Source organism: Euleptes europaea, chromosome 19 (assembly GCF_029931775.1).
Source record: "Euleptes europaea isolate rEulEur1 chromosome 19, rEulEur1.hap1, whole genome shotgun sequence".
Classification (NCBI taxonomy): Eukaryota; Metazoa; Chordata; class Lepidosauria; order Squamata; family Sphaerodactylidae; genus Euleptes; species Euleptes europaea.
The window spans coordinates 4,085,089-4,095,788 of record NC_079330.1 but is presented as its reverse complement, the minus strand read 5'-3'; the positions used below and the strand labels follow the sequence as shown (position 1 = coordinate 4,095,788).

General features: G+C 49.6%; 1 protein-coding gene across 1 annotated transcript; it reads left to right on the top strand.

The window, feature by feature from the left end:
• The first annotated feature begins 3,545 nt into the window (after positions 1 to 3,545).
• On the top strand, positions 3,546 to 10,386 carry SPSB1 (splA/ryanodine receptor domain and SOCS box containing 1). Its single transcript, XM_056865289.1, has 2 exons — positions 3,546 to 4,248; positions 10,208 to 10,386. The coding sequence occupies exons 1-2, from the start codon at positions 3,555 to 3,557 to the stop codon at positions 10,333 to 10,335; spliced, it is 822 nt and encodes a 273-aa protein (XP_056721267.1). The 5' UTR covers positions 3,546 to 3,554; the 3' UTR covers positions 10,336 to 10,386.
• Positions 10,387 to 10,700: the final 314 nt, after the last annotated feature.

Below are 10,700 nucleotides of genomic sequence, written 5' to 3'. Positions count from 1 at the left end.
TGGCTAGGAAAAACCCCTGGTGATGCGGCGGGCGGGGACCACGGCCCAGTTGGAAACCACAGCGTGGGGAGATAAAGATCTGCATCTTCATCAGGGTTCAGAGCGTGAGAATTCGGCCTTTTCTAGGATGTTTTGTGTCAGTGGTTTTCGTGGCTGCTTTGGTTCGCTGGGTGTGGCGCGTGCCTGGCCTTGGGTGTCTTGCCAGTATCCGCGCCTGGCTGTTGACACCCAAGCAACTCCGTCATTGCTATCTTTTGTGATTGTTGTCCGGGATGGTCCAACCATGTTATTGGCGTGTGATGTGCGTTATTTATTCCCTTCAGTTATGCCCTGCCTTTCTCCCCAGTGGAGATCCAGAGCGGCTGACGTCGCTCTCCTCCGTTTTATTCTCACGACAACCCTGTGAAGTAGGTTAGGCTGAGAGCGTGTGACTTTCCCAAGGCAGTCCCAGTGAACTTTCATGGTGAAGTGGGGATTCAAACCTGGGTCTCCCAGGCCCTAGTCTGACACGTTAACCACTACACCATTTTGGCTCTAGATTAAAATGGGGGAAGAACCAAGTTTTCTACAGTCTTTGCAACCTCAGTCTTTTCAGTCTGTCCATTTGGGGGAGTAACACTCAGCATTAGCTCACTCGTCGGAGGTTATTTTTAATCCTGCATCAAAGCAATACTACGGTATTGCTCACTGTGGCTCAGTGGTAGAGCATCTGCTTGGCATGCAGAAGGTCCCAGGTTCAATCTCCAGCATCTCCAGTTAAAGGGACTGGGCAAGTAAGTGATTGTGAAAGACCCCTGCCTGAGACCCTGGAGAGCTGCTGCTGGTCTGAGTAGACAATACTGACTTTGATGGACGGAGGGTCTGATTCAGTAGAAGGCAGCTTCATGTGTATGTATATTCATCAAACTGGTCAACAGGAATGCCTCTGAGTAGATGCAATCTAGATTTTCCTTACCCTGAGTTGCTATAGTGGCTCCCTGCGTTGTGTAGGGGTGGAAAACATGCACCTCTAGCATGAGGGGAGGGGCTGTGGCTCAGTGGTAGAGCATCTGCTTGGCATGCAGAAGGTCCAAGGTTCAATCCCCGGCATCTCCCGATAAGGGACCAGGCAAGTTATTGATGTGAAAGACCTCTTACTGGGACCCTGGAGAGCCGCTGCCTTTCTGAGTAGACAGTACTGACTTTGAGGGACCCAGGGTCAGCCTGAGTAGAAGGCAGCTTCATGTGCTCATAACGTCTCTACTTCCAGGCAGGCTTGAGGTCCTACAAATTAAGCTTGCATGTTTTTTTTTTAATTTAAAAATGAGCTCATCTACAAACGAGGAATACTTGGGAACGGTCAGGTCATTCTTGGAAGGGTTGAGTCGCCTTGGTAAAGCAGAAGGCCTTTTATATGTGAGGAAGAGACTCTGGCCTTTTGGTTAGAAAGATAAACGAGCTTGGGAGAAGGGCGGGGTGCGCCGATCGTGTAATCGAAGCAGCCGAGTGGTGTCTTTGTCAAGCCCCGGGGAGCTTTGTCACGGCGGGGCAGGCAGCCAGGAAAGGTTGGCTTCGCAGCCAAGCTGAAAAAACCCGTTCCAGAAAAGAAGGAAACCTGATGCTTCTTGCTGTCCCACCCTGCAAAAGCGAGCATGCTTGCCAACCTAGAGATGCACGGAGCACGGCCCTTCTGCTGCCTCGTGGGAATGAGGTGTTTGGCTGCGTCCGGCGTTCAGGCAGCACTTGGAACTCTCTGCCACAGGACGCAGTGATGGCTGCAAGGTTAGGTGGCTTGGATAGGCTGCTTCCATCCCTTTTCCAAACCGTTCGGAAACAGTACCCTCATTAAGTCAACAAATTCTGCTAGCGGATCCTCCGTGTGCAGTGAAACTTCTGAATCTTGCGTGAATGGTTGTGGTGCCATCCGAAACTTGGCAGAGTTTTCTTTTTTTAAAAAACCTGGTCTTGTTTAAGGCTACAAAACCAACAGCAAATGTTGAATGAAAAACTCAGATGTGCAGCAGCAGCAACTCATGGGGGCTAAGGATTATTGTGAGATGGAAAAAGGCAAGTACCAGAATACTGTTGTATAAATTCCTGGACCACATTTGGAACGCTACATACAAAGTGACCTGCTGGATAAATACACATACAAGAAACCATAAAAACAGCAATTCAGACATAGGGCAGGAACAAGGGATCCCTGAGAGAACAGGAGACATGTCTTCACCCACAACAACAGAAGAGGACAGGCGAGTCTCGCTGGGGAAGGGAGTTCCAGGGTTTTGGTGCCACAGCCAAGAAGGCCCTCCCTCTCTCAGGTTGCCACCCGCCTGATTTCTGAAGGCTGAAAGCAGGGCCTCGGAAGATGACGGTAGCTGTCAAGTAGGTTTGTAAGGGAGTAAGCGGTCCTTCAGGCATTGAATTGGGGGCACCCTTCCGGCTGTGTTAGGAAATGCGAGTTCCCCAAATTGACAGGAATAAACTGAGTTGTGGCCGCCTCTTCTTTCTGCCAAGAGACCTTTGTGGATGGGGAGAACTTTGCAGATGGTTGCCGGCCAACCAGGGTGCGTGTCCCCCTTCTTCCCAGGCAACGGGGTCCTATCACAATCTAGGGTTTTGTTTGCGGAATGCAGAACCCCGGAACCCCGGAACCCGTTCTGTGCAGCGGCAGGTCAGAGTGGTTGGCCCGCAGCCGGCCAAGACGTCCTTCCGCTTGTGGGCAGCCGTTTTGCTTCGTTGGGGCCGGCGGGAGGGTGTTGGATGGAGTGAGGGGCGGGGAGCAAAGGTCGCCCGTTCTGGGTGAGATAAACAGGCTCTGTGTCTCTTGAGGCTGAGGGCTGTTTAGCTTGGAAAGGAGGCGGTTCTGGGGAGACATGATAGAGGTCTATAAAATTGTGCATGGTTTGGAGAGAGCTTTTCTCTCTCATAATACTAGATCGCGGGGGTCATCTGCTGAAGCTGGAGGGCGAGAGATTCAAAACAGATAAAAGGAAGTGTTTCTTCATACAGCGCATAGTTAAATTGTGGAACTCCCTGCCCCAGGATGTGGTGATGGCTGCCAATTTGGAAGGCTTTAAGAGGGGAGTGGACATGGAGAGCTATTCATGGCTACTAGTTAAAACGGATACTAGTCATGATGCATACCTGTTCTCTCCATGATCAGAGGAGCATGTCGAATATACTAGGTGCTGTGGAACACAGGCTGGGTAATGCTGCTGCAGTCGCCTTGCTTGTGGGCTTCCTAGAGGCTCCTGGTCGACCACGGTGTGAACAAACTGCTGGACTTGATGGGCCTGGGTCTGACCCAGCAGGGCTTTTCTTATGTTCTTACGTTGAGGGGCCAGACCCTGTGCCCTTTTTAAATGTTTAACTCTTCCTTCTGGCTTGGTTTTCTTTCCATCTGTTAGGCGACCCTGACTGGCAGGAGCATCTCAGCATAGTCTCCTAGCAACCTCCCTGCCTCTCCCCCCCATTTCCGCCAAGGCTCGAATGACAACTGGGGGCAGCCGGCGCAAGGTCGATTGATGAACTCACCCCCGTGGTCTGGAAACCGGTGACAGACAACAGTCAAGATGGGGCAGAAAGTCACTGGAGGGATAAAGACCGTGGATATTAGGGACCCGGCTTACAGGCCGCTGAAGCACGAACTTCAGGGGCTGGACTACTGTAAGCCCACCCGGCTGGACCTCTTGCTGGACATGCCCCCCGTCTCCCGTGAGGTCCAGCTGATGCATTCGTGGAACAACGACGACCGCTCACTCAACGTCTTCGTGAAGGAGGACGACAAGCTCATATTTCACCGGCATCCGGTGGCCCAGAGCACAGACGCCATCCGGGGCAAAGTGGGATACACGCGGGGGCTCCACGTGTGGCAGATAACGTGGGCCATGCGGCAGCGGGGCACGCACGCCGTGGTGGGCGTGGCGACGGCGGAGGCCCCCCTGCATTCTGTCGGGTACACGACTCTGGTCGGGAACAACCATGAGTCCTGGGGATGGGACCTCGGGCGGAACCGGCTGTACCACGACGGGAAGAACCAGCCGAGCAAGACGTACCCTACTTTTCTGGAGCCGGATGAAACCTTCATCGTGCCGGACTCTTTCTTGGTGGTGCTAGACATGGATGACGGGACGTTGAGCTTCATCGTGGATGGGCAGTACATGGGGGTTGCCTTTCGAGGACTCAAAGGGAAGAAGCTGTACCCCGTTGTGAGTGCCGTATGGGGCCACTGTGAAATTAAGATGCGATACTTGAATGGGCTTGACCGTAAGTATATTATTTCTGGCTTGTGTGCGCATAGCTGGTTATACTAAAAGGAGATCAAAACATTGGTTGCTTTGCAAATTGGCATTGTGTTAGGGGAGGGGCTGTGGCTCAGTGGTAGAGCATCTGCTTGGCATGCAGAAGGTCCCAGGTTCAATCCCCGGCATCTCCAGTTAAAGGGACAAGGCAAGTAGGTGATGTGAAAGACCTCTCTGCCTGAGACCCTGGAGAGCCGCTGCCGGTCTGAGTAGACAGACAACACTGACTTGGATGGACCCAGGGTCTGATTCAGTATAAGGCAGCTTCATGTGTTCATGTGTTGCAATGGAAACCTGAAATGGGTATTGTGTTGGTGGCTGATGATCTGTTTAGCCAGATTTGCAGAATGGTATTTCCAAAATTTGATGCAAAGGGCTTTCACTGTTATCTTCCAAAGCTTTAAATGTGGGAGTGCATTTCATTTTCACCCCAAATGGCATCACATTCCCAAACCCTGCCAGCAGAAGAATGCGCTGTGAGAAATTAAAGTTCTTGTGAGCCCCCAAGTACTCAGCCTCAGAAGAGGCTGCCTGTGGGTCTCTGTGTGACTTGCTGTTCTGTCTTTCCTTCCAGCATGGTTTTGAGCTGTCTCATGTTCTTAGGTACAGCTGTATAATTCAAAATCTCTCCTAATTATCCTAATTATAATTCAAAATCTCTCCTAATTATCTTCAGAGGAGATCCTTGTTGCATCTTTGAATGATTTCTTGCTCTGAGTTGGTCTTCCAGGCAAGAGAGGTCTGGACACAGCATCAAGTCAAGAGCCAGAGTGGTGTAGTGGTTAAGAGCAGTGGACTCCAATCTGGAGAACCAGGATTGATTTCCCCACTCCTCCACATGCAGCCTGCTGGGCTAGTCACAGTTCTCTCAGAACTCTCTCAGCTTCACCTACCTCTCAAGGTGTCTGTTGGTAGGGGGAAGGGAAGGGGATTGTAAACCGCTTTGAGACTTCTTACGGTAGAGAAAAGCGGGGTATAAAAACCAACTCTTCTTCTTCATGCAGAAACAAAATAGGATCTTCTAGAGCAAAAGCTTGGCTAAATAAGATGTAAATCCAGGTGTATCTTGCTAAAAAAAACAAGCCTGGACTGCAGTGATGATCAAGGGCTTCTTTTCAGTTGACTTTATTTTTTCCAGTTGTTCTTAAAAGGTCCTTGGGCCTTACCTGCTTATCTTCACATGGCAGAGGGAACTCTTGTTAATGACAAGGGAGGGTTTGTGGGCAGAGTCCAGGCCCTCGAGCATGACTCGATAAAGGTCTGGTCTTCTAGGCCTTGCGGGCCCATCTGCTTTTTAGCTTTCTCTCCTCCCCCCCTCCCCTTGGTGTGTGGTACGATCTCATTTCTGTTCCCAGCTTGTCCCAGCTGTAAACACTTAAGTGAACATATTGACTTTTATTGGTCTCCAGCAAATTACAAATGGGTTTTGGCAGAAGTGCGAAAGCAACCTTCTTTCTCGAGCGGGAAGGGGGCACGTCTCAATTCTGCAGCTGAGCTGTTTGCCCGAGTGGCAAAGGGGTCCGCCGGAAGAGCCTTCGGGGCTGGATTAGGCCCAAGCCTCTGCTTTTCCCACAAAGGGGGGCATGAAGGCAATAGCTGACAGCTGGCTTTCAGAGTAGATTGGCTCTGAACATGGAGGTTCCACTTGGGTCCACCAGTGGCTATTGGCCAAGATAGCTTTCCTCCGTGAATTTCCTTGATCATCTTTTTAAAGCCAACCCTACATCCTGGGTTGTAACAGCCATAGATCAATGCTGTATTCTGGGACTAAGTGTTCAGTGTTGGCCTGTTCAAAGTCTGCTGTCCAACTTTGTCCTCTGCCATTGTATTGTAATGGCTTTCCAGTATGTGCTGCCCACATTTTCAAACCTCTCTGTAGCCTTAGAACATAAGAATGTAAGAAAAGCCCTGCTGGGTCAGACCCAGGCCCATCAAGTCCAGCAGTCTGTTCACACAGTGGCCAACCAGGGGCCTCTAGGAAGCTCCCAAACAAGACGACTGCAGCAGCACTGTCCTGCCTGTGTTCCACAGCACCTCATATAATAGCCATGCTCCTCTGATCCTGGAGAGAATAGGTCTGCATCATGACGAGACTCCATTTTGACTAGTAGCCATGAATACCCCTCTCCTCCACGAACGTGTCCACTCCCCTCTTCAAGCCTTCCAAGTTGGCAGCCACCACCACATCCTTGGGGCAGGGAGTTCCACAATTAAACTATGCATTGTGTGAAGAAATGCTTCCTTTTATCTGTTTTGACTCTCCCCGCTTCCAGCTTCAGCAGATGATCCCACGTTCTATTATGACGAGAGAGGGACAAAAGCTTCTCCCTGTCCACTCTCTCCAAACCATGCATAATTTTATAGACCTCTGTAGGCCTTAAGGGCCAGCACCTTGTTCTGTTTTGTAAGTTACCATGAAGACAATTGGGATGATGCTTCCTATCCTGCACTTGGCTAGGCTAGTATGGCGCGTACGCTCCTGGACGCTCTTCCTTTAGAGGAAGCCGTAGCTTAGAGACTTGCTGGCTGCTTCTCTTTCTTTTTAGGCTCACATGGTGGGGAGAGGACATACGGAGGATGAAAGGCTTCTCCCACCGCATTGTGCAATTTAGGAATACCCCAAGAGCTTGGGTAGTCCGGCTGAAGTTGAGTAGTCTGGCAGAAGTTGGGTAGTTCGGCAGAAGTTAACTCTTGCTGTATATCTTCTACCCACCCCTGCTCAAATGTTGGCTCCTTGTATCAAGGGAAAGGCACATGGCACAGGCTTGCACCATATATTTTTAACCATCCCAAAGCCGGAATTGGTGGAGGAGGAATGTCTGGGTTCAAAGTTGAGTATATGTCATGAGTAGGGTTCAAAGGCTAGAATTCCCAGCACCAGTAATCTGCGAGGTCCTGTCCAAAGGCAGAATCAGGTGGGCCCTGCCCATAATTATAAGTCCAACCTGGATGGCAAAGGGGTGAATCATTACATCTGTTCACAGGATATTTTTGCTCTGCTCTGCAAACATTTATCTGCATTATTTTGATGCTTTCTCTTCTGGCCCCTAGCTCCTCAAATCCCGCATGTCTCTTTAGTGGTTGATGGTAGGTATGCAGTGGAGGAAGAATTGCCATCCAGGCAGGGTTTGGGGGCACCTCTGGGTACACAGTCCTGGCATGAGAAATAAGTTCTAGGGTTCACAACCCTTGGCGGCATTCAGACGTTGCAACAAGCCATGTTCGACATAAAGATCTCTGGTTAGTCAACCAAACACAAATAACAAAACTCAATGTGTGTATAAAACCCTGGTTGGTCTCCTCTGCTCTTTCCGCCTTGCTCTGTGGCCAGACATCCCTTTGAACAATTGCACTAATCAGCAGATTGCAATGGTTACCAACTGCAGTTGCTGCAAACGCTGGTTAGAGATTCCTACGTGTGTTAAGTTCCGTCAAGTCACTTCCGACTCATGGTGACCCTATGAATCAATGTCCTCTCTTTAACAGCCTTGCTCAGATCTTGCAAACTGAGGGCCGTGGCTTCCTTTATTGAGTCAGTCCATCTCTTGTTGGGTCTTCCTCTTTTCCTTCTGCCCTACTGAGCAGATCCCTATTGGGTGCCAATGAAGCCCCTGGTTTTGGGGCCACCTGCCTTCCAAGGTTACTTCTAACCAGGGTTTGGCTTAGCATGTTGTCTGAATGCTCCCCTGGTTAACCCAGCTGAATCGGTTTAGCTCTCTGGGAGCCGTTGGCGTTGACAAGCCAACGCTGAACCGTTGATCTGGCACAGCCTCCCCAGTGGACGTGAGATCTGGTTTCGCCAATGACTTCATGTTTCAAAAGCTTTGCAGCCTTTTTTCCTTTTCCAAGCTGGAACCGCGGTAGTTTCTGATCAAGGCTCATGTCTTCAACTACCTCAGTGGAAAATCTGTCTGGGGAGGAAACTGCAGCTGGAAACAGGTCACCGCTGTGAAGTTTGCCCAGAGAAAGGAGTTTTTATAGCCCTGCTCTGTGACGTTGCCGGCTTGCAGGTGTCCTGCCTGCAGAAGCCCTTTCAGGAAACCTTTGAAAACAGGATGCAGTCTCCTTAGATTTCTGCCGTGGGACACAGTCCCGTATCTGACAACAGCAGCCAACCCTCGCAGCTGGCTCCGGATTTGGTCTGGCTTGTGTATTGCCGTTCCAGAGCCGTTCGCTACACTCGTGTGTAGTGTAAGTGGGAGCTGTACAGAAACCGGTTGAAATTCCAGAGCTATGAAACTAATTGCAGAGCGATGGCTGGGAGAAGCCCGAATCTCACATGTGCTGCCAAGGGCAGAAAGGCTGGGATGGGATAGTCAGGGAAGGCCCGTGGCTCAGTGGGAGAGCATCGGCTTGGCATGCAGGGAGCGCCCTGGCTGGTCTCCTCTGCTCTTTCCGCCTCTCTCTGTGGCCAGACATCCCTTTGAAGGATGGCACTAATCAGCAGATCGCAATGCAGAGAGAGAGAAATAAAGTCAACTGAAAAGAAGCCAGGTTCAATCCCTGGCATCTCCAGTTTGGAAGGACTATGTAGTGGGTGAAGTGAAAGACCTTGACCAGAAACCAGTGGAGAGCTGCTGCCGGTCTGAGCAGAAAATATTGACCTTAACAGACCGATGGTCTGATTCAGTATAAGGCAGCTTCATGTGAATAATATGAATTGTCAACTGTCAAATGTGGCTAGAAACATGAAGGAATAACACATAGTACACATTGCATAGTTAAATTGTGGAACTCCCTGCCCCAGGAGGTGGTGATGGCTGCCAACTTGGAAGGCTTTAAGAGGGGAGTGGACATATTCATGGAGGAGAGAGCTATCAATGGCTACTAGTCATGATGGGTATCTATTCTCTCCAGGATCAGAGGAGCATGCCCATTATAGTAGGTGCTTTGGAACACAGGCAGGACAATGCTGCTGCAGTCGTCTTGTTTGTGGGTTTCCTGGAGGCACCTGGTTGGGCCACTGTGTGAACAGACTGCTGGACTTGATGAGCCTTGGTCTGATCCAGCAGGGCCTTTCTGATGTTAAGTGTATTTCAAACTGCCTCTGTGCTCTTCTCGCATACACCTGTCAGTGGGAGAAGGTCTGGGAAGGGCTCAGTGGCATGTGTGAATTCATTCTTGGCTTTTCAAGTGTGGCAAGGCTCCTTTTTGCATTTTTTCTTGGCATAAGTTTCTGTTGATCAGGGCCCACTCCCTCCAAGCAGAGGGACTGAGTACCCTGTAAGCATATTCTACAACAAATCCTGTATGTAGTTGCAGAGGGTGGCTGTATTGGTCTTCAGTAGGACAGCTAGATTGGAGTCCAGTGTCTCCTGACCAGAGGACCACTGGATTGCATTGCCTGAAGTCAGGCAACTGCGTTGTCTCTCGTTCAGGCATTCCAACTTTGGGTTCACCACGGACAGCTTCTTCTTTTTAATATATTTTATTCAATTTTAACATAACACAACATACACTGTTTACATTCCCAAATCACGCACAAATTGGGCTTCTTCCAGGATTAATGTTTAACAGTTCTTGAAATCACAAAACATAATCATCTTAGTAGTTATATAATCCTTCTATTCTATTTGTACTATGATATTATCTGATATTTCTAAGTTTTGCATTTAAAATTATAATGCCTATCTGGCATTTCTGCTATAGTTTTGCTTAACTTAACACAATTTCATTCAACAATCTCTACACCAACATATATAATTACTAGTATCTCGTTTTATAACTTCAGGTTTGCATATTCAGAGTAGTACATCCAATTCTTTTGAAATTAATTCATCATTCTCCCTGTCAGCACACTGGTTAATTTGGCCATCACTGCATATTCTGACATTTTTTGTTGCCGTTTCTCTATTTCTGGGATATCCTCTTGCGTCCGCGTCATTGACCACTAATGGCTTTCTTGTCTCTCCTCCCTTCTGCAGCTGAGCCTTTGCCTCTGATGGACCTCTGCCGGCGTTCTGTGCGCCTCGCGCTGGGCAAGGATCGGCTGAGCGAGATCCCCGAACTGCCGCTTCCCGAATCCCTCAAGAGTTACCTTCTCTATCAATGACCCCTGTTGGGAGGACTGGCTTGCACACGAAATCAAGTGAAGTTGGATTGGCTGTGGCATCTCCGGACAAATGGCCCTCTTTCCCCTACACGTACATCTGTTGGTGCAGACCTTTGGCCGATGTTGGCTTGAAGACTGTTCCCCATCACTATGCCAAACCAAAACCAGCTGCTTTGAGAGAGCTCGATATGCAAATCTTGATCTGGGGGTGGGGGTGCCACAGCCACCCACGTTCCAAACAACTGACAAACCAGCAGAACCTCGTGATGCCGTCTCTCACCAATTCTTGGCTGTCATCTAAGTGGTGTTCTTGATTGGTTCCCCTCTCTTACGCTGGCTGCGGAGGGAACAGAATTTGGAGGAAG

Bases quoted from the DNA above. Each gene is read 5' to 3' on its own strand.
- SPSB1 (XM_056865289.1), top strand. From the start codon at position 3,555: ATGGGGCAGAAAGTCACTGGAGGGATAAAGACCGTGGATATTAGGGAC. The intron at 4,249-10,207 runs GTAAGTATATTA...TCCCTTCTGCAG, and splicing joins ATACTTGAATGGGCTTGACC to CTGAGCCTTTGCCTCTGATG.